General features: G+C 44.3%; 1 protein-coding gene across 1 annotated transcript in view; it reads right to left on the minus strand.

The window, feature by feature from the left end:
* znt6 (Zinc transporter 6) overlaps positions 1-17,356 on the minus strand; it is a 77,432-nt gene extending 60,076 nt beyond the window's left edge. Inside the window, 4 exon segments of the mRNA NM_001139824.1 lie at positions 3,272-3,356; positions 6,558-6,644; positions 7,099-7,145; positions 17,177-17,356. Of these exon segments, the coding sequence (NP_001133296.1) occupies positions 3,272-3,356; positions 6,558-6,644; positions 7,099-7,145; positions 17,177-17,345 (388 nt within the window). The 5' untranslated portion in view covers positions 17,346-17,356.
* Between the last annotated feature and the right edge of the window lie 7,458 nt (positions 17,357-24,814).

Raw genomic sequence — 24,814 nt, forward strand, 5'->3', positions numbered from 1 at the left:
GGCGTATGTGACAAATAACATTTGATTTGAATGAGGGATCCTGTCACGACTTCCACCGAAGTTGGTGCCTCTCCTTGTTCGGGCGGCGTTCGGCGGTCGACGTCACCGGCTTTCTAGCATCCACCGATCTACATTTCTTTTTCCATTTGTTTTGTCTGTATTGTACACACCTGGTTCCCATTTCGTTTGAATTATTTCCCTATTTAACCCTCTGGAGCCATCATGGTTTTGTGCATGTTTGTTGTTGTCAGTTTCGTTTATGTGATTCTGGATTTTCTTTCTCCTTGTTGGAGGATTATTTTTGAGTAAAGTTACTATTATTACTCATGTGTCCTGCGCCTGACTCCACCTTACCCACATCACCTAGACTCTGACAGAAACACGCACCTTCAATGGAGTCAGCAGGTGCACACAGCCCTCCTCTACCTATGGAGGAGCACGTCCAGCAGCACGCGACTATGTTGCAAAGTCTCGTCACAGCCATGGATCGCGTGCTGCAAACCATGGAGCGTTGGGAGAGAGGGGTTTTTCCAGCAACCCCATCATCATCACCCCAGCTCCCACAACAACCCACACCGCTGTCCATCCCTCCATCTGGATCCAGTGGGATTCGGCTCGCGCTCCCGAGGGTATACGATGGAACGGCTGCTGGGTGCCAGGGGTTCCTACTCCAGCTTGGGCTCTACCTGGCAACAGTTCACCCAGCTCCTTTGGGACGCGAGAGTGTAAACGCCCTCATCTCCTGTCTGACTGGTAGAGCACACGAATGGGCCAACGCAGTCTGGGGAAGGGAAGGACCGACGTTGGACAATTAGGAGGATTTTACCCGCCACTTTCGGGCTTTTTTCGATCATCCACCTGAAGGGAGAGCGGCGGGGGAACGCTTGTATCATCTCAGACAGAGGATGAGGAGCGCACAAGACGTCGCTCTGGACTTTCGAAATCTGGCCACTGGGGCAGGATGAAATGAGCGGGCCCTGATCAACCACTACAGGTGTGGTCTACGCGAGGACGTTCGTAGGGAGCTAGCCTGTAGGGACACCACCCTTACCTTTGACCAGCTGGTAGACCTATCCATCAGACTGGATAACCTGTTGGCCTCCCGCGGACGTCTGGATCGGGGTTCATCAGTTCCATCTTCCAGCACCTCAGATCCGACGCCGATGGAGCTAGGAGGTGCTGCTATGAGGGGGACCGGGGGGGGCATTCCCGGCTGCAGAGGGCACCCTACTCACCCAGAGCTTCCTGTTTCGCATTCCCAGCATAAGGCGCTAGTAGATTCAGGTGCCGCTGGGAATTTTATTGATCGTTCATTTGCAATTAGATTAGGGATCCCCATTGTTCCTGCTGATCTGCCCTTCCCTGTACATGCCTTAGATAGTCGTCCTTTAGGGTCAGGGCTGATCAGGGAGGTCACAGCTGCACTATGTATGATAACGCAGGGGGATCATAAGGAGAGAATTAGTCTCTTTCTGATCGATTCACCTGCGTTTCCTGTGGTGTTAGGGCATCCCTGGTTGGCCAATCATGACCCCACTATTTCGTGGAAACAGGGGGCTCTCAAGGGATGGTCACGTCAGTGCTCGGGGAGGCGTGTAGGTGTTTCCATAGGTGCAACTACGGTGGAGAGTCCAAACCAGGTCTCCACCATACACATCCCCCCTGAATATGCCGATTTGGCTCTCGCCTTCTGTAAAAAGAAGGTGACTCAATTACCACCCCATCGACGGGGGGGATTGTGCGATAAATCTCATGGTAGACGCAGCACTTCCCAGGAGTCACGTGTATCCTTTGTCACAGGAGGAGACGGCGGCTATGGAAACACATGTCGCCGAATCTCTGGGACAGGGATACAGTCGGCCTTCCACTTCACCTGCCTCCTCGAGTTTCTTTTTTGTGAAGAAGAAGGATGGAGGTTTACGCCTGTGTATTGACTATCGGGGTATAAATCAGATCACAGTGAAGTACAGTTACCCGCTGCCTCTCATAGCCAGTGTGACAGAGTCATTGCACGGGGCGCGCTTCTTCACAAAATTGGATCTCAGGAGCGCTGACAACCTGGTGGGTATCCGGGAGGGGGATGAGTGGAAGACGGCATTTAGTACCACCTCTGGGCACTATGAGTACCTTGTCATGCCGTGCGGGTTGATGAATGCTCCTTCAGTCTTTCAATCCTTTGTAGACGAGATTTTCAGGGACCTGTAGTGGTGTATATAGATGACATTCTAATATACTCCGCTACACGCGCCAAGCATGTGTCCCTGGTGCACAGGGTGCTTGGTCGACTGTTGAAGCATGACCTGTACGTCAAGGTTGAGAAATGTCTGTTCTTCCAACAGTCCGTCTCCTTCCTAGGGTACCGCCTGTCCGCGACAGGGGTGGAGATGGAGAAGGACCGCATTTCAGCCGTGCGTAATTGGCCGAATCCAACCACAGTAAAGGAGGTGCAGCGGTTTTTAGGGTTTGCCAACTACTACCAGAGGTTTTTCCGGGGCTTTGGTCAGGTAGCGGCTCCCATTTCGTTTTAATTATTTCCCTATTTAACCCTCTGGAGCCATCATGGTTTTGTGAGTGTTTATTGTTGTCAGTTGTCTCATTTATGTGATTCTGGATTTTCTTTCTCCTTGTTGCAGGATTATTTTTGAGTAAAGTTACTATTATTACTCATCTCTGTGTCCTGCGACTCTGCCTTACCCACATCACCTAGACTCTGACAGATCCTGTTTTCTGCATCATTACATCTAGATGATTTTCTTTTTAGGCACACTGGTCCTCCCAAATTAAAATTCCAAGCCGCATAGCAAAATATTTAGGAGCATATGTGACCAAAATGGTCGCACTTTAGAGCCCTGAACACACTATCACAATAACACTGCGACACCTGCAGAGATCTAATCTGCGTGGGGGTGGGAGGTCAGAACATAGTAGATTAATTACTATTCCTATGGGTCAGCAGGACTCTGTAATATGGGATCTCTCTCGCTCTGGATACGTGACATCATGAGTGGATCTAGGAAGCTGGAGAATAATCACTATAATGGTGGGAACTGCAAGGGCCCTAGGTGAAGAACTTAAGGGAGAACAGAATTATGTCTGAGCACAGTATCAGAACAATGTCAGTACATAGTGTTCTCACTGATGTACTCTACTACGTAGTATCCAAAGCTGTAGTCCATAGATGTCCTTGTTTACTCAGTGGGCCCTCTAACCTCTAGGCTAACTCTGCCTGGCTGGCTGTGTGGAACACTGTGTCATGTAGATGAGTACTCACCCATACTGTTGGTGGAGCTGCACCACATCAGCAGGCAGCCAGTACAAAGAACATTCAGCATCCCGAACACCAGGATTCTCCATGACTAAAACACAAACAGAACATTAACCAGAGCTTTCTAAACCAATGAATTCATTTAGATCTATAGGATTGCTTGGAGTGGTGTATTAATAGCTAATGCAGGTGGATGTTAGGTTATGTTATGGCATTGCCTAACCTAACTGTCAGTTGGGCTAATGTAATAATATTGTATTGTTAATTTGCCAATTTAGGGAAGGCTTTGTTGCAGACAAACCACGTACAAGACGGAAAGCAAAAATGTGAGGACGGTACAAACTCAAGGCTATCCACCACGTCTTTGTCTGTCACTTCGTGTTGGAGTCAGTGGCTGTCCTTGGAGTGCTGTGAAATCTACAATTACTGCAGTGCACCGTGTTATGACAGGGCTAGGGCGTCTTGTGACAGCCAGAGCCAGGGATAGAGATGGGAGCTGAAGTGTGTGTGTGTGTGTGTGTGTGTGTGTGTGTGTGTGGGCCTGTTGCAGCTTCAGGGCCCTGTAGATTGCTGTGCCTGTGTCTGTGTGCAAACAGAGCAACAGCATGCTGCCCAACACATCCACCCCCCCCCACACACACACGCTTTCTGGGAAAGCAGGGAACCATGAAATGTCACTGCCACCCTCTGGGTGAAGGAAGTATTGCAAGTAAACATGTCTGCACATCTTTTTCCTGAGGGTTGTTCTTTAGAAATCACATATCTAGGTTAAATCTTACATTGGAGTGACACTCGCAAACACCTTCAGGAACATCAGCCTCCCTGAGTCACAGAATACTGTCGCTGAAATATCATCTGTAGATAATATGCCTACGTCAAGTACTTCATCAGCTTTAATCCAGACGTATAGAGGGCTACTCAGCAGCACAGAAGGAGAGAAGAGTTTTACTGCCAGGTCAACAGCAGCATCAGTCTGGAAGACTCCCACTGCCTAGTGCATGGATGGAGCAGACACCCAGCATCAAGCCACAGTGAGCCTAACATAAATAATCACACATCATCACACTCTTATGAAGAAAGACACCACTCTCCACTTTCTCTGCCAAAGGAACTTTCTTTTCGGAAAACTTAGTCTCCTCTCCATGCATGTGAAGTGAACTCCGTTGGCTCTACCTCGATCAGTCTCTCTGGTCCTATAGAATCTAACCCAGTCTCTTCCATACAGCTTCTAGGGAGAGCAGTCTCCACAAATCAAATCAAGTTTTGTTTGTCACATACGCCGAATACAACAGGTGTAGATAAACCTTACAGTGCTTACAAGCCCTTAACCAACAATGCAGTTTCAAGAAAGAAAATAGGTGTTATGAAAGTATTAACTAAATAAACTGAAGTAAACAAATGAATTAATAAAAATAAAATAATTTAAGAAAATAGAAAAATAACAAATAATTAAAGAGCAATAATAAAATAACAATAACGAGGCTATATACGGGGGGGGGGGGTACCGGAACAGAGTCAATGTGCAGAACCACAGGTTAGTCGAGGTAATATGTATATGTAGGTAGAGGTAAAGTGACTATGCATACAGTGAGGGAAAAAAGTATTTGATCCCCTGCTGATTTTGTATGTTTGCCCACTGACAAAGAAATGATCAGTCTATCATTTTAATGGTAGGTTTATTTGAACAGTGAGAGACAGAACAACAACAACAAAAAATCCAGAAAAACGCATGTCAAAAATTTTATAAATTGATTAGCATTTTAATGAGGGAAATAAGTATTTGACCCCCTCTCAATCAGAAAGATTTCTAGCTTCCAGGTGTCTTTTATACAGGTAACGAGCTGAGATTAGGAGCACACTCTTAAAGGGAGTGCTCCTAACCGCAGCTTGTTACCTGTATAAAAAAGACACCTGTCCACAGAAGCAATCAATCAATCAGATTCCAAACTCTCCAAGGATGTCAGGGACAAGATTGTAGACCTACACAAAGCTGAAATGGGCTACAAGAACATCGCCAAGCAGCTTGGTGAGAAGGTGACAACAGATGGTGCGATTATTCGCAAATGGAAGAAACACAAAAGAACAGTCAATCTCCCTCGGCCTGGGGCTCCATGCAAGATCTCACCTCATGGACTTGCAATGATCATGAGAACGGTGAGGAATCAGCCCAGAACGACACGGGAGGATCTGTCAATGATCTCAAGGCAGCTGGGACCATAGTCACCTTCACTACGCCGTGAAGGACTGAAATCCTGCAGCGCCTGCAAGGTCCCCCTGCTCAAGAATACATATACATGCCCGTCTGAAGTTTGCCAATGAACATCTGAATGATTCAGAGGACAACTGGTGAAAGTGTTGTGGTCAGATGAGACCAAAATGGAGCTCTTTGGCTTCAACTCAACTCGCCGTGCTTGGAGGAGGAATGCTGCCTATGACCCCAAGAACACCATCTATGACCCCAAGAACACCGTCAAACATGGAGGTGGAAACATTATGCTTTGGGGGTGTTTTTCTGCTAAGGGGACAGGACAACTTCACCGCATCATTTGACGGGGCCATGTACCGTCAAATCTTGGGTGAGAACCTCCGTCCCTCAGCCAGGGTATTGAAAATGGGTCGTGGATGGGTATTCCAGCATGACAATGACCCAAAACACACGGCCAAGGCAACAAAGGAGTGGCTCAAGAAGAAGCACATTAAGGTCCTGGAGTGGCCTAGCCAGTCTCCAGACTTTAATCCCATAGAAAATCTGTGGAGGGAGCTGAAGGTTCGAGTTGCCAAACGTCAGCCTCGAAACCTTAATGACTTGAAGAAGATCTGCAAAAGGAGTGGGACAAAATCCCTCCTGAGATGTGTGCAAACCTGGTGGCCAACTACAAGAAACGTCTGACCTCTGTAATTGCCAACAAGGGTTTTGCCACCAAGTACTAAGTCATGTTTTGCAGAGGGGTCAAATACTTATTTCCCTCATTAAAATGCAAATCATTTTATAACATTTATGATATGCGTTTTTCTGGATTTTTTTGTTGTTATTCTGTCTCTCACTGTTCAAATAAACCTACCATTAAAATTATAGACTGATCATTTCTTTGTAAGTGGGCAAACGCACAAAATCAGCAGGGGATCAAATACTTTTTTCCACCACTGTAAACAGCTTACCAGAATAATGCAATAATAAAGTAAGGGTCATTTTACAGGGATGGGGAATTCCAAAACAAAGAGCACTGTGGGACAGTTGTCTCTGTGGCATGTTAATGTACACGCATGCACACACCCCTTACTAATTCCTTACCCGTCTGTCTGAAGTCACCAAGCGGAATTCTTGAGAGAGTTTCCCAAAGAAGGATCTGTGCGACTTCCGGAATGGGTGTATAGTGCCCTGTGGGTACCACACAAACACACAGTCAAATGGAAGGATGTGAGATTAAGGACTCAGAGAGAAGCACCACCATCTAGTGTGTATCCTTCGTATTTAGCTACAGTAGGCTGCCTGTAAAACAAAATTCTGCTTTAGACCAGGGGTGTCAAACATATGCCATTTTTTTTGGGGGGGGGGGAGACATACTCAATATACTTTACGACTGAAACCAAATCAAAACTGAGTTGTGTGGAAATGTTCTTGACCGTGTACAGCTCGCTAATAAATCACCTAAATGAAAGCTATAAAGTCAGGGAGCATCAGAAATGCCAAAAATAATGGATGGAGGACATTTTTTTCTCACATTTTTTCAGTAAGGCCCTCCGGACCCCGTTAAAGACCAAATGTGGCAAAACGAGTTCGACATCCCTGCTTTAGACCCTACCAACTGGTGTCTTGAAAAAGGAAAACTTACCAGCAAATACGTGTCAGTTTCTTGCTTTTTTCTGTGGATTGGGATATCTGCAAAGAAAGTATGTGGTTATGAAAAACAACAGATGACTGATATGGACTGTATATAAAGTGAAGTTTAATCTAACTTTATTTTCAAGATACCAGGACGACGCATGTCTGATTATGCATGGGTTTCAAAATGTCACCAATAATCTGGTTAGTCTAGTTTAAACTGGCCATACATTAGACAGTTTAACTGCGATTTTGCCATGATTTTTATTTATTTAACCAGGTAGGTAAGTTGAGAACAAGTTCTCATTTACAACTGCGACCTGGCCAAGATAAAGCAAAGCAGTGCAACACAAACAACAACACAGAGTTACACATGGAATAAACAAACATGCAGTCAAAAATACAATAGAAAAAAAAGTCTGTATAAAGTGTGTGCAAATGAGGTAGGATAACAGAGGTATGGCAATACATAGGCCAAAGTGGTGAAATAATTACAATATAGCAATTAAACACTGGAGTGATAGATGTGCAGAAGATGAGTGTACAAGTAGAGATACTGGTGCAAAGGAGCAAAATAAACAAAATAGATAACAGTATGGGGATGAGGTAGTTGGATAGGCTAATTACAGATGGGCTATGTACAGGTGCAGTGATCTATGAGCTGCTCTGACAGCTGGTGCTTAAAGTTAGTGAGGGAGATATGAGTCTCCAGCTTCAGTGATTTTTGCAGTTTGTTCCAGTCATTGGCAGCAGAGAACTGGAAAGAAAGGCGGCCAAAGGAGAAATAGGCTTTGGGGGTGACCAGTGAAATATACCTGCTGGAGCGTGTGCTACGGGTGGGTGTTGCTGTGGTGACAAGGCTGGGCTTTACCTAGCAAAGACTTATAGATGACCTGGAGCCAGTGGGTTTGGCGACGAATATGAAGCAAGGGCCAGCCAACGAGAGCATACAGGTCGCAATGGTGGGTAGTATATGGGGCATTGGTGACAAAACGGATGGCACTGTGATAGACTGCATCCAATATGCTGAGTAGAGTGTTGGAGGCTATTTTGTAAATGACATCGCCGAAGTCAAGAATCGATAGGATAGTCAGTTTTACGAGGGTATGTTTGGCAGCATGAGTGAAGGATGCTTTGTTATGAAATAGGAAGCTGATTCTAGATTTAATTTTGGATTGGAGATGCTTAATGTGAGTCTGGAAGGAAAGGTTAGTCTAACCAGACACCAAGGTATTTGTAATTGTCCATATATTCTAAGTCAGAACCGTCCAAAGTAGTGATGCTGGGCGGGCAGGTGTGGGCAGCGATCGGTTGAAGAGCATGCATTTAGTTTTACTTGCATTTAAGAGCAGTTGGAGGCCACGGAAGGAGTGTTGTATGGCATTGAAGCTCGTCTGGAGGTTAGTTAACACAGTGTCCAAAGAAGGGCCAGAAGTATACAGAATGGTGTCGTCTGCATAGAGGTGGATCAGAGTGTCACCAGCAGCAAGAGCGACATCATTGATGTATACAGAGAAAAGAGTCGGCCCGAGGATTGAACCATGTGGCACACCCCATAGAGACTGCCAGAGGTCCGGACAACAGGCCCTCCGATTTGACACACTGAACTCTGCCTGAGAAGTAGTTGGTAAACCAGGCGAGGCAATCATTTGAGAAACCAAGGCTGTTGAGTCTGCCGATAAGAATGTGGTGATTGACAGAGTCGAAAGCCTTGGCCAGGTCGATGAATACAGCTGCACAGTAATGTCTCTTATCGATGGCGGTTATGATATCGTTTAGGACCTTGAGCGTGGCTGAGGTGCACCCATGACCAGCTCATAAACCAGATTGCATAGCGGAGAAGGTACGGTGGGATTTGAAATGGTCGGTGATCTGTTTGATAACTTGGCTTTCGAAGACCTTAGAAAGGCAGGGTAGGATAGATATAGGTGTGTAGCAGTTTGGATCTAGAGTGTCTCCCTCTTTGAAGAGGGGGATGACCGCGGCAGCTTTCCAATCTTTGGGGATCTCAGACATTACGAAAGAAAGGTTGAACAGGCTAGTAATAGGGGTTGCAACAATTTTGGCTGATAATTTTAGAAAGAGAGTGTCCAGATTGTCTAGCCCGGCTGATTTGTAAGGGGTCCAAATTTTGCAGCTCTTTCAGAACATCAGCTATCTGAATTTGGGTGAAGGGGAAATGGGGAGGCTTGGGCAAGTTGCTGTGGGGGGTGCAGGGCTGTTGACTGGGGTAGGGGTAGCCAGGTGGAAAGCGTGGCCAGCCGTAGAAAAATGCTTATTATAATTCTCAATTATCGCGGATTTAAAATCGGTGGTGACAGTGTTTCCTAGCCTCAGTGCAGTGGGCAGCTGGGAGGAGGTGCTCTTATTCTCCATGGACTTTACAGTGTCCCAGAACTTTTTGGAGTTTGTGCTACAGGATGCAAATTTCTGTCTGAAAAAGCTAGCCTTTGCTTTCCTAACTGACTGTGTATATTGGTTCCTAACTTCCCTGAAAAGTTGCATATCGTGGGGGCTATTCGATGCTAATGCAGTACGCCACAGGATGTTTTTGTGCTGGTCAAGGGCAGTCAGCTCTGGAGTGAACCAGGGGCTATATCTGTTCGTGGTTCTACATTTTTTTAATGGGGCATGCTTATTTAAGATGGTGAGGAAAGCACTTTTAAAGAATAACCAGGCATCCTCTACTGACGGAATGAGGTCAATGTCCTTCCAGGATACCCGGGCCAGGTCGATTAGAAAGGCCTGCTCGCTGAAGTGTTTTAGGGAGCGTTTGACAGTGATGAGGGGTGGTCGTTTGACCGCAGACCCGTTACGGACACAGGCAGTGATCGCTGAGATCCTGGTTGAAGACAGCAGAGGTGTATTTGGAGGGCAGGTTGGTTAAGATGATATCTATGAGGGTGCCCGTGTTTACGGATTTGGGGTTGTACCTGGGAGGTTCATTGATAGTTTGTGTGAGATTGAGAGCATCAAGCTTAGATTGTAGGATGGCCGGGGTGTTAAGCATGTCCCAGTTTAGGTCACCTAACAGCACGAGCTCTGAAGAAAGATGGGGGGGCAATCAATTCACATATGGTGTCCAGGGCACAGCAGGGGGCAGAAGGGGGTCTATAGCAAGCGGCAAAAGTGAGAGACTTGTTTCTGGAAAGGTGGATTTTTAAAAGTAGGCGCTCAAATTGTTTGGGCACAGACCTGGATAGTAGGAGAACTCTGCAGGCTAACTCCGCCCCCTTTGGCAGTTCTATCTTGTCGGAAAATGTTATAGTTATGGATGGAAATGTCAGGGTTTTTGGTGGTCTTCCTAAGCCAGGATTCAGACACAGCTAGGCCATCCGGGTTGGCAGAGTGTGCTAAAGCAGTGAATAAAACAAACTTAGGGAGGAGGCTTCTAATGTTAACATGCATGAAACCAAGGCTTTTACGGTTACAGAAGTCAATAAATGAGAGCACCTGGGGAATGGGAGTGGAGCTAGGCACTGCAGGGCCTGGATTAACCTCTACATCACCAGAGGAGCAGAGGGGGAGTAGGATAAGGGTACGGCTAAAGGCTATAAGAACTGGTCGTCTAGTATTTTCGGAACAGAGAGTAAAAGGAGCAGGTTTCTGGGCGCGATATAATAGATTCAAGGCATAATGTACAGACAAAGGTATGGTAGGATGTGAATACAGTGGAGGTAAACCTATGCACTGAGTGACGATGAGAGAGATATTGTCTCTCTAAACATAATTTAAACCAGGCGAGGTCACCGCATGTGTGGGAGTTGGAATTAAAGGGTTAACTAAGGTGTATTGAGCAAGGCTAGAGGCTCTACAGTGAAATAAGGCAATAATCACTAACCAAAACAGCAATGGACAAGGCATATTGACATTAGGGAGAGGCATGCGTAGCCGAGGAACCACAGGAGTCCAGTGAGTGGCTCGGGCCGGAGACACGGTGATTCAGGCAGCTAGCGGGCCGGGGATAGCAAGCTAACAGAAGGGCCTTAGAGGGACGTTGCGATGGTAGAAAGTCTGTTGTAGCCCCCTCGTGCTGTTACGTCTGCAGACCAGTCATCGTGGATCAGCAGGGCTTCGTATGGTAAAAGGGGTCCAGGTCAATTGGCAGAATAAGCTAACAGTCCAATATCCTCTAGACAGCTAGCGGGATGTCGCGACTGAGGAGCCAGTTTGGGATCCACAACAAATTCCGGGGACTGCAGGTACATCCTAACGTCGTAGGCTACAACCAAGATGTCGTAGGTCGCATAATGTGAGCAAGTGAAAGACGTGCAATTATGGGACTCGCGCTCTGCCGATCCGTATCTTAAGTCCCGATTATTTCTCTGGCATGCCAGAAATTTCCGGTCGTATCTTGTGCAGCGAGGGGGTGCTACGATGCGACAATGGAAGATGAAGCTGCAGTAGATAGCTGCAGTATTACGGGCTCCTGACCAATTCTTCCATTTTGAATGTTTTTTTAAGCTGATTGTCATTTTTACATCATATTTCCGCCATAATTTCATATGACTAGCTTCTGGACATCACAACAGCGATCACTAACCTCAATTTGGATGAATATTTCTACTTCAATGAGTCAGCATCTCTGGACGTGCTCCTTCTGGACTAGGGCCTAATCCCCTGCACTTGAAAGAGGAAGACATAGCACAAGAGAGGCAAACGAGCGGGCTGTCTGACGAGACTACATCAGCAACTAAATAAACCGCTTCTACCTTCCTTTCTATTGGCGAACGTACAATCACTAGAGAACTGGACGAGTTCCGTTGGAGATTATCCTATCAACGGGACCTGAAGACTTGTAATATCCTATGTTTCTCGGAGTCATGGTTGAACAAGAACATGGATAATACACATCTAGATGGTTTTTCTATACATCGTCTAGACCGAACGGCAGCAACGGGTAAAGTTAAGGGGGAGGTGTGTGTCTGCTGGGGCGTGATCTGTAAATTTAAGGAAGTCTTGGGGTTTTGCTCGCCTGAGTTAGAATCCCTCATAATAAGCTGCAGACAATACTATTTACCGAGCGAGTTCATCATCTATATTTTTTGTAACTGTCGATTTACCACCACAAACCAGGACAACAACCTCTCCCTCAACATCAGCAAAACAAAGGAACTGATGATCGTGGACTACAGGAAACGATGGGCCAAGCACGCCCCCAACCACAGGGCAGTAGTGGAGCGCGTCGAGAGCTTCAAGTTCCTCTGTGTTCACATCACTAAGGAATTATAATGATCCACACACACCAACACAGTCGTGAAGAAGGCATGAAAACGCCTTTCCCCACTCAAGATGCTGAAAAAAATGTGGCATGGGCCCTTAGATCCTCAAAAAGTTATACAGCTGCACCATTGAGAGTATCTTGACTGGCTGCATCACCGCTGACTATATGGCAACTGCTAGGCATCCGACCACAAGGTGCTACAGAGGGTAGAGGTCGACCGATTAATCGGAATGTCCGATTAATTAGGGCCGATTTCAAGTTTTCATAACAATCGGTAATCGGTATTTTTGGCCACCGATTTGCCCCCCCCCCCCCCAATTTTTTTTTTTACAGCTTTATTTAACTAGGCAAGTCAGATTAAGAACACATGCTTATTTTCAATGACGGCCTAGGAACGGGGGTTAACTGCTTTGTTCAGGGGGGGAGTCGGGGATTCGTTTTTGCAACCTTCCGGTTACTAGTCCAACGCTCCAACGCCTTACATTGCACTCCACGAGGAGCCAGCATGGCAGGCTGACTACCTGTTACGCGAGGGGAGCAAGAAGCCAAGGTAAGTTGCTAGCTAGCATTAAACTTATCTTATAAAAAACTATCTTAACATAATCACTAGTTAAACTAGTAATATCATCAACCATGTGTAGTTATCTAACGTGTCCTGCGTTGCATATAATCGATGCGGTGCCTGTTAATTTCTCATCGAATCACAGCCTACTTCGACAAACGGGTGATGATTTAACAAGAGCATTTGCGAAAAAAGCACTGTCGTTGCACCAATGTACCTAACCATAAACATCAATGCCTTTCTTTAAAATCAATACACAACTATATATTTTTAAACCTGCATATTTAGTTAATATTGCCTGCTAACATTCAAGGTATATACAGCAGTTTGGGCCGCCTGGCTCATTGCGAACTGTGTGAAGACCATTTATTCCTAACAAAGGCCGTAATTAAATTTGCCAGAATTGTACATAATTATGACATAACATTGAAGGTTGTGCAATGTAACAGGAATATTTAGACTTAGGGATGCCACCCGTTAGATAAAATACGGAACAGTTCCGTATATCACTGAAATAAACTTTTCGTTTTCGAAATGATAGTTTCCGGATTCGACCATATTAATGACCAAAGGCTCGTATTTCTGTGTGTTATTATATTATAATTAAGTCTATGATTTGATATTTGATAGAGCAGTCTGACTGAGCGATGGTAGGCAGCAGGCAGGCTCGTAAGCATTCATTCAAACAGCACCTTTGTGCGCTTTGCCAGCAGCTCTTCGCAATTCTTCAAGCATTGCGCTGTTTATGACTTCAAGCCTATCAACCCCCGAGATTAGGCTGGTGTAACCCATGTGAAATGGCTAGCTAGTTAGCAGGTGCGCGCTAATAGGGTTTCAAACGTCACTCGCTCTGAGACTTGGGAGTGGTTGTTCCCCTTGCTCTACATGGGTAACGCTGCTTCGAGGGTGGCTGTTGTCGATGTGTTCCTGGTTCAAGCCCAGGTAGGAGCGAGGAGAGGGACGGAAGCTATACTGTTACACTGGCAATATTAAAGTGCCTATAAGAACATCCAATAGTCAAAGGTATATGAAATACAAATGGTATTGAGAGAAATAGTCCTATAATAACTACAACCTAAAACTTCTTACCTGGGAAAATTGAAGACTCATGTTCAAAGGAACCACCAGCTTTCATATGTTCTCATGTTCTGAGCAAGGAACTTAAATGTTAGCTTTTTTACATGGCACATATTGCACTTTTACTTTCTTCTCCACTACTTTGTTTTTGCATTATTTAAACCAAATTGAACATGTTTCATTATTTACTTGAGGCTAAATTGATTTTATTGATGTATTATATTAAGTTAAAATAAGTGTTCATTCAGTACTGTTGTAATTGTCATTATTACAAAGAAATAAATAAAAATCAGCTTTTTTTGGTCCTCCAATAATCGGCATCGGCGTTGAAAAATCATAAAATCGGTCGACCTTTAACAGAGGGTAGTGCATATGGCCCAGTACATCACTGGGGACAAGCTCCCTGCCATCAATGAACTATACCAGGCAGTGTCAGAGGAAGGCCCAAAAAATTGTCAAAGACTCTAACCACCCAAGTCATAGACTGTTCTCTGTGCAATCGCATGGAAAATGGTACAGATGCACCAAGTCTGGAACCAACAGGATCCTGAACAACTTCTACCACCAAGCCATAAAACTTCTAAATAGTTACTTAAATAGTTAACCAAATAGCTACCAGTAATATTTGCATTGACCCTTTTTCACTAACTCTTGTCTCATCACATATGCTGCAGCTACTGTTTTTTTTTTATCCATCCTGTTGCCTAGTCACTTTATCCCTACCTACAGTTACATATCTAATCTCAATTACCCCTTGCACCTGCACACAGACTCGGTTACTAGTACCCAGTGTAGGCCTATATAGCCAAGTTATCGTTACTCATTGTGTATTTATTCCTTGTGTTATTATATCATTTTGATTGACAGGTCACAATGTGAGAAAACTTGTGTAATGTGAGCACACCAGTCATAGACGTCAGGATGAAAAGATTATGAAGACAATTTGCATAAGTGCCCCCCGATGTAAAGATTTGTGTGTCTAATGCATGCCTAGCTTTAGCCATAACGTTACGACTGTAAGGGAATTCTCTCCTTCGTGTCGTAACATTAACGTGCAAAATGGATGCAGATGGAAAAGGTTTAAAAACTGAAGGCACCTAGCTAGCTACAGTTGAAGTCTGAAGTTTACATACACCTTGGCCAAATACATTTAAACTCAATTTTTCACAATACCTGAAATGTAATCCTAGTAAACATTCCCTGTCTTAGGTCAGTTATGATCACCACTTTATTTTAAGAATGTGAAATATCAGAATAATAGTAGAGAGAATGATTTATTTCAGCTTTTATTTCTATCATCACATTCCCAGTGGGTCAGAAGTTTACATACACTCAATTAGTATTTGGTAGCATTGCCTTTAAATTGTTTAACTTGGGTCAAACGTTTCAGGTAGCCTTCCACAAGCTTCTCACGATAAGTTGGGTGAATTTTAGCCCATTCCTCCTGACAGAGCTGGTGTAACTGAGTCAGTTTTGTAGGCCTCCTTGCTCGCACACGCTTTTACAGTTCTGCCCAGAAATGTTCCATGGGATTGAGGTCAGGGCTTTTTGATGGCCACTCCAGTACCTAGCCTTTGTTGTCCTTAAGCCATTTTGCCACAACATTGGAAGTACGCTTGGGGTCATTGTCCATTTGAAAGACCCATTTGCGACCAAGATTTAACTTCCTGACTGATGTATTGAGATGTTGCTTCAATATATCCACATAATTTTCCTTCCTCATGGAGCCATCTATTTTGTGAAGTGCACCAGTCCCTCCTGTAGCAAAGCACCCCCACAACATGATGCTGCCATTTTGTGCTTCATGGTTGGGACGGTGTTCTTCTCTAGGAGACAGAACGCGTCTCCTTCCTGAGCGGTATGACGGCTGCACGGTCCCATGGTGTTTATACTTGCATACTATTGTTTGTACAGATGAACGTGGTACCTTCAGGCGTTTGGAAATTGCTCCCAAGGATGAACCAGACTTGTGGAGGTCTACAATTTTCTTTCTGAGGTCTTTGCTGATTTCTTTTGATTTTCCCATGATGTCACGCAAAGAGACACTGAGTTTGAAGGTATGCCTTGAAATACATCCACAGGTACACCTCCAATTGACTCAAATTATGTCAATTAGCCTATAAGAATCTTCTAACGCCATGACATCGTTTTCTGGAATTTTCCAAGCTGTTTAAAGGCACAGTCAACTTAGTGTATGTTAACTTCTGACCCACTGAAATTGTGATATAGTGAAATAATCTGTCTGCAAACAATTTTGGGAAAAATTACTTGTGTCATGCACAAAGTAGATGTCCTAACCGACTTGCCAAAGCTATAGTTTGTTAACAAGAACTGTGTGGAGTGGTTGAAAAACTAGTTTTAATGACTCGTATGTAAGCGTATGTAACTTCCGACTTCAACTGTATATCTGCTTCGGTCAGAGACGAAAGAGGAAGCGAGACATCCCACTCCCTCATTTTTTCTGGTTCACATACAGTCAATGAACTAAGCAGACCAAAGATAGTGTATATAATGACGAGATGGTCTTCTCGCCACCCTAACAATGGGAGTTGTTGTCCCAACTGCGGGAATAAGCAGAATCGCCGTATTCCTACGTGAGTAGATTTTGACAGGAGTGGACCCTCTCTGACCAGACGCAGATTCTAATGGAATTGTGCCTATGTGAGAGCAAACAGGTTATTAACCAGACCAGAACTTACCCTTTTTTTCCTATGGTAAACGGCCTGAGTGGGACATCTTAATTTATCCACCATCTTTGCTTTGGTTTCCTGGCCTAGCTAAACTTTTAAAATTTGAGATATATCTATCTATATATATATCTATTTGTCTTATTGTACTTTTTATTATTATCAACAAATCAATACAAAAAGTACACAAGTATATATAAAAAATATACAAAGGACAATGTTACATAGCATTCGTTAGATGATAGAACATTGCTAACGTTAGCTAGATACGTTAACGTTAGTTAGCCTTGCCCCGGACTTCAGGTAAACTCTAGAGCAAGTATTGTCTTGGCAATGAATAACAATACACTAGCTAAAGTGAAGATTTAGCTAGTTCTCTAGTAGCGACACACAGTTGTGGAAAGAGGCTTCACAGCTGTATATGGGGCTAGCTAAACGTGCCTAGGCAGCTAGCTAGTTACCCCAACTAAATTGCATTGCACTGGCTAGCTAGCATAACATAACTAGCTAGCTAGCTACCGGTAACTTTAGCAGCTACCTGAGTCGTTGATGTTGACAACGTCCACCGCCACCATGTCAGGTTTATCAAGGGGACCAACTTTCCTCTCGGTCACCCCGGATGGCACCACGTCCGGCTTGGAACCGAATTTCCTGGGGTAAAAGTCCCCAACATTGTGATACGATAGTCCTGATGGAGACGTGGACATGCCACCGTCCATCGCCATTTTTTTTCTCTTCAGCCACAAAATGAATCGATTGAACTGTCGAAAGCCTGCGCAAATGCACAGATCTGTAAATAATATAATCGTGATGTAACGTTAGCTCTTGGCTATGCCAAAAGAAGATTGTTTACAACGCTTAGAAGTCAGTGATTTCAGCGCGTAATACAACGGAAGTCGAGAAAATACAGTTTGTGGCAAACAAAAACGCTAATTTAATTAAATCACAGATCTCTGAATGATAAATTGAAAGCCCACTTTCTGTTAGAAAGAAAATTGTAGTTATGTTGGTGGTTGATAAGAAAAATTGACATACACATTTCCAACATAGTTGCGATCAATGTTGGAAATGTAGCAATTATATATTTTTTGACCAAGTCTGTCTTTTTTTGTTGAGAAAATCGTGATTAAAGTTGACATTTGAAAATTGTTAGGGCTTTTTATGATCCATGAACTGTACACGACACATACAATTACCTAGCAAAATGTCCTTGAAAAGACTATGCCCGAAGTCCAATCTACAGTCGGTTTTGGTTGAAAGTTGAAAAGACAGTATATTTTATGTCATTTAAAAGACGACTACAAAGATGTCCGTCTACGTTCGGTTTTCGTTGAAAAGACGTTTCAGGTCATTTCAACGATTTGAAAACATAATTTCAACGTACTTGCGTTCACATGTAAACAGTATTAAAAAATTGGTCTTTGGCTGGCAGGCGATGTATATCAGACCTATCCCACAGGTATGACAAAACATTTATTTTCACTGCTATAATTATGTTGGTAACCAGTTTATAATAGCAAAAAGGCACCTCTGGGTGTTGCGTCTGCCTAACAACAGCCCTTAGCCATGGTATATTGGCCATATACCCAGTGGCGTTTTTAACATGTAAATCTTGGTGGGGCAAACTTCCAAACATTTTTTTTAGATGCATGCCAGCAAAGACACTAAACAACACTAAACAATACATTAATTGCACTATAACAGTGACAAGCAGTGCCCACAAACTGTTCTTGTTCTGAGAAATGATGGCTATTCCATGCAAGAAATTGCCAAGAAACTGAAGATCTCGTACAACGCGGTGTACTACTCCCTTCACAGAACAGCGCAAACTGTCTCTAGCCAGAATAGAAAGAGGAGTGGAAGGCCCCGGTGCACAACTGAGCAAGAGGACATGTACATTAGAGTGTCTAGTTTGAGAAACAGATGCCTCACAAGTCCTCAACTGGCAGCTTCATTAAATAGTACCCGCAAAACACCAGTCTCAACGTCAACAGTGAAGAGGCGACTCCGGGATGCTGGCCTTCTAGGCAGAATTGCAAAGAAAAAGCCATATCTCAGACTGACCAATAAAAAAGAAAAGATTGAGATAGGCAAAAGAACAAAAAGAACACAGACACTGGACAGAGGAACTCTGCCTAGAAGGCCAGCATCCTGGCGTCGTCTCTTCACTGGCAATCCGCCTGCTCCTTCTGACTGCGGATGGCGCGCTGGAATCGTGCGAGGAATCTAAGATAGAATGAGGCATTTATTTTGATTCAGTCTATATAAAATTGGAAAGCAGATTGCATTATGCACCCAGATTATGTTATACAACATCGGAGTTGTAGACAGGAATTTTTGGTTGCGTGTGTTGACATTTGAACAATACTAGGAGGTTGCCTCCGTGTTGTTTCTCTGACATAGTCAGTGTAGGGTTACATTACATTTCTAGTGCTAGGACACGATCCAGCTAATTATAGAAATTTGACAAATAGATGCGTTGGGCCAAACGTGCTATTTCTGTTTCTCGTGTTTCAGAAGCGGGTAGACTCGGTCATTATTCATTTCTCAAGCAAGGACATAGGGCCAGCCGATTGAAATTTGAGGAGATATTAGCTGACCCAGCGATAATCATCTCCGTCTACCACGCTTAGACAGCGTGGCTAGGCCATAGGCGTATCTGTTGTCTAAAATTACCACGAGTTCCGGTAACTTAGCAAAGAAAACTGAACAATTAAATGTAATTGCAAAAGCTTATGATGACGAACAAGCGCAAACTCTTCAACCAAATTGTCTTCTACTGGAACAAAATCATATTCTACAGGAAGAACTCGATTTAGCCAAAACTAAATAGGACGATGTCCAGGCCAAACTAGATAAATCTGATGAGTTATCTACAAACAGAACCGTGCAACTTGATAACATGCATGCAGTTTTGTTGAACGTTACTCAAAGTAACAATGTTCTACTGCAAATGCTGCAGACCAAAGCCGATCAGTTAATGAACACAATGACTAAGTTGGATGACAGATCAGCAGAACTCATTGAAGTCGCTGACCAAATGAATGATGAGAGAACTCAGGTGATAAAGATGGAAATATTGATTTCTAACCAAGCGGAGGAAATATCATCACTGAATCTCTCGCTCCATACTCAAGACCTCTATCTGCAAACCATGACATATGAGTAGGAGACCGAAAGGGGCAAGTGCGACACTCACGTGTCCAATATCAGGACTCAAGTAGACTCTGCAATGCAGCAGAATACCACCCTTAGGTACAATCTGGTGGAATTCCAGAACGGTCACACGCTACAGCGTGACAACCCAACCAAGCAACCGGAGCCCGGTGCTCAAATGAGTGAAGACGATAAAAGGTTTCAGACTTTGCCTCCCTCATGTGTCCCTCAGTCTTCTCCTCTTGGCCATTCGGCACTGAGTAATATGGCGCCTCTTCGCCAACAAAGACAAAGCTTGGCTTCTCCTCTTGGCCTTTCGGCCCCGATTTCCCCACAGGATGAAGCCAACCCTCTCCACCCGCTTGGCGCGAAATGTCTTGACAAACTCGCCAAAATTTCCCCACCTTTGACCCCGTTCCAGGTCAGCCAAACGATACTGAGACATTCCTAACTGACATAGAGGATGCATTGCATAGCTACCCGAACACTACGAGTTCTGACGTTGGTTTACCTGTTGAAGTGAACGTCGAATAGACACGTGACGAGGTTCATTCATCTACAACAGCAACACATGCTAAACGACTATGCTAAACTTGCCACAGCTTTGAAATTAGAATTCAGTGGTTCTGCGACTCAAAAACACAATAGCTCACTGGCCAACATGGCCAAACAAGTTCGGAATGAACACCCACAAGCTTACAATCATAGGCTTCGTTCAGCTTACTTTGGCCTACTCACTAAAACAGGAATGGAAGAGCTGTTACAATTCAAACAAATGTTTCTGCCAAACATGTATCCCACCTTCATTGACTACTTGGGCCCTACAGCCCATGTTGGCTTGCCTATCTTACAACTCAGAGAGCTTGCAAGCACAGCTTTTGAGGCATCAAAAGCTCGCCACGCTAAGCCCTGACAACTCGGTTTTGAAGTTTGACCAGGAGCACTTACTCCGGTTAGAGGGTGCATTATCAGGTATTGCAGCATTGAGAGATGACGCACAACAACGTTTTCTACCGCAAAACCGTGACTCCAATAACCACCGCGGTCGAAATAACTGTAAAGTACGTTTCCATCGAAAAAACTTCCGCTACAATGGACATGTTCGCTATGTTCCTGCACCCAACACACACCAAGTGTTAGAGCGCAAGGGTAACAAAGGGTTAAAGGATGATCAAAAGGTAGACCAATGTTCTTTAGAAGTTCCACTACGTGAAGAACTAAAGCGAGAAAAATTTGAGAAAAGGGTAAAAGATAAGTCACAAGGACCAGACAGGGAATTGCCAGACACCAGGTCTGCAGGAATTAACACCCTATCCAGGGCCTGCTCGATCAAGGAACAAGCCCACAAGCTTTGTCTATAGACTCGAATCAGTCTCAAATCTGAAATCCTGCTGCTCGGTGCAGACTTGATGGATCGGTTACTCCCACTGATGGATTGGAAAACCAACCATGTATGTTCACAGGTCACAGTGCCTTCCTCACTAACCACACTGTCTTCCCCCAATGCTAAATGCAACGCAGTCATCCACAAGGGGTATCTGTCGAAAGCACCCCTTGGGAAAAAGACGTTTCAAAACCTCTTGGTGCAGAATCCGATCCAAGGAGATATTAAGATATCTTGACACATTCAATCAGCAAACCTGATTGTCCATTATTTTCATGCTTTAGAGCCAGCAATCTCTGTGATTGAGCAACTTCCCTCCTCCTTGAAGTCATGCAATACTGAAGTTGAGATGAACTTCTCTTGCCCTTCAGACACTTCCGCAAGCAGTGCGGCCGTCTCAGCAAGTAAATCATCGACGTGCAGAGTGTACTCTGCTTCCGATGATACATCTTCCACTTTGTGGGGGACTGTCAGCCCTTACAATGATACTAATGGCATCAGTCCAGCAACTGACCCGATGACTCCCACTGGTGAAACACTTTGCGATATCACAGACAGATATCCTCGTCTCAGTTCGCAGGTACTGAAGAGGTTGTCACACGCAGACGCTGTGATGACAAGCCTCGACAGCCACTGAGCGTTTTGAAGCACAAACACCAGGAGATTTGGTTGAAAGGTTACAGCCATTCTCATAACAACGCGGCCGCTGACAACTCGTACATAGGGTCCGACCTTTTCCTTTGTGCCTTGGATTCCAACACCAACCGCTGGTGGGGGGGGGGGGGTCACGAGACACAAAAGGGGGGAATACTAGCCCAGACCCATGGTGAGCCTCATTGTGGCGGGGGGGGGGGGGGGGGGGGCGGGGGGGGGGCGGGGGGGGTCATGACTATGTGCAACACTGTACGAGGCCACCAAAGCAGAAAACAAATCTAGTTCTGAACTTCCCCATGAGAACAGAGAGGAGCGCTTTTCAGAGGCTTTCTGTCGACTGACTATCCAGCAGACGGACCAGTGATCACAGAGAGGGACAACAAAGGCATACACTCGTAGATATGTAAATTGCTATTTATTTTCGAATGAGAGGCTGTTCATGTTAAAAATATTAGCATTTCAGGAGTGTACTTATCAACTGTATTACAGTGAATACTCTCTGAGTTTCCCGCTCTTGAGCTGTCCCCACCCTCTTTCCTTTGTCTACCAAGACGTCATATCGGCTTAGCCCACTAGGGACTTTTCTATCATGTCAGTAACCAATGTATGACCTATTGTCTGTGTGTTTATGCAATAGCATGTAGCCTAAGCTATGATATTGGATAGCCTATTTGTATCAAGTATCTATTTTCATAGTGTGAATGATGGAAAATAAACATTTTTATAAAATGATTAATAGGCATCAGGAAAGTGTGACGTGGTAAGGTTGGACCCAGGTGCAGAGAAGAGACCAGACGAGGAATCAGTGGTTATGTAACGGTTGTCCAAAGGAGTAGACCAAGGTGCAGCGTGGTATGTGTTCATCTTGATATTTATTTTAACTCTGAACACTTAAACAAAATAATAAACAATGGAAAACGACCATCACGTCTTGCAGGCTTTACAAAGCAGTACAAAAATAAGATCCCACAACTCAAGGAGGGAAAAAGGGCTGCCTAAGTATGGTTCCCAATCAGAGACAACGATAGGCAGCTGCCTCTGATTGGAAACCATACCTGGCCAAAACATAGAAATATAAACCATAGAATGCCCACCCCACACCCTTACCTAACAAAATAGAGAAATAAACCGTCTCTCTCAGGTCAGGGCGTGACAGTACCCCCCCCCCAAAGGTACGGACTCCCGGCCCGCAAACCAGAACCTCCTTGTTGGCCCGCTCCGTTTGGCGGGTGGGTGGAATCCCGAGGAGAGACTCATTAACGCCCCCAACAGGGAGCAGAAGGCTTTCCAATACCGTGCGATGAACTGGGGCCCACGATCCGAGACGATGTCGTGGGGAAGTCTGTATAGTCGAAAGACATGGGTAATCATGAGATCAGCAGTCTCCTTCGCTGAGGGCAACTTGGGTAAGGCAATGAAATGGGCTGCCTTGGAGAACTGATCAACGGCCACCAGGATAGTAGTAAGCCCTTGGAATGGAAGTAATCCTGTGATAAAGTCTACGGACAGGTGGGACCAGGGCCGGCTGGGGATGGGCAGAGGTTGGAGCAACCCAGCCAATTGCTGTCGTGAGGACTTGCGTTGGGCACAGGTGGAACAGGCCACAACAAATCGCCCATTCATGTCATGAGCCATAGCCCGGTGCACACCGGTTCAGCTTAGTCGAACTCCCTCATTCATATGCGGAAACAGTGTCAAACAAGGCATATCCACATGGGCAGTAAATGAAAAACACTTCAACAAAGGTTCAGATGCTACTATGCTATTTGATAAGACAACAAGGAAAGTTAGTGTTAAGTAATTACACTGTGGTATGACATGAGAAGGAGATCACCTTACTTAAAACAAAAACAGTATACTTTTTTGGTGTTTGTGTACTTTCTCTGTAAACCGTATTATATACCGTGGGGATATACAAAACATAACAGTAGATTGGATTGTTAAGCACAAACTGAAGCCCTTTTAAGTATATGCCACTGCACTATGGACCTCATCTGAATGTTTTGTATACTCAGTGTATATCTCAACAAGCTGCCTAACTGGTCTGTCAGTGTTTTACCACCTGGCCCAACCCACTTGTTATCAACACCATTACATAGTCAATAGTTAAATAGCTGTAGATATTGCTCATGGACTCTATAGTTTCCACAAACATAAAAAAACAGTACTATATAGTATTTAGTTTACACAAATAGTTAGCAAAATATGTGACCAACCAAGTAGATAACAATGAAAAACAAACAAACATGAAACTGTGTTTATATGAGTCTTTCATCCTTAATTGTTATTTTTTTTTAATTATTGATTCTAGAAATAATATCAAAGAAAAGTTGAACAGGTGCAAAAGCCCAGTAAATCTGGACCCAGATCTGCTCACACCCCTTTTTTCTTGGTTGACCACCACAATAGTCATGTGCCTACTACATTCTTCGGATTCTGCAGTAATAAAATAGAAGATATAATCACGTTGCGTGTGACCAGCAACTTAACTTGTTGTATAATTGGAAACACATAGTGTGGGTGTAAGCATTATTCTGCAGCTACAAAGACTTAAAATAATAATACAAATAATACACATAACACAAAGCAAAGTGCTGAATGATTATTCAACAGCAGGCTATGTGATTCAGCTGGGTGACAACAGCTCTTGTCTAATACAAGAGCAATATTAGCAGATCCTTAAACCTTTGACTCCCTCATACAGACAATGTATCTCTCTTTTACTGTCTTTACATAATACAGTCCCACACAAATGGGCTTTCACAGTGAATCAAGGCTAACTTGACTGCCAAACACTTGTCAGCAGTGGGAGACAATTTTGAGTGATCCATGAACTTGAACAATTGCATGCCAGTGATGGTTCAGTTTGGTTCTACTGTTACTCTGTATTTCACTCTGTATCTCGGCACCTCATACAGTCGGTTTACATTATTTCTCCCCAGGTTATCACAGTGTTATGTGCTTGCTACAACACTGCAGAGC

This window comes from Salmo salar, chromosome 01 (genome assembly GCF_965601325.2).
Source record: "Salmo salar chromosome 01, fSalSal1, whole genome shotgun sequence".
Classification (NCBI taxonomy): Eukaryota; Metazoa; Chordata; class Actinopteri; order Salmoniformes; family Salmonidae; genus Salmo; species Salmo salar.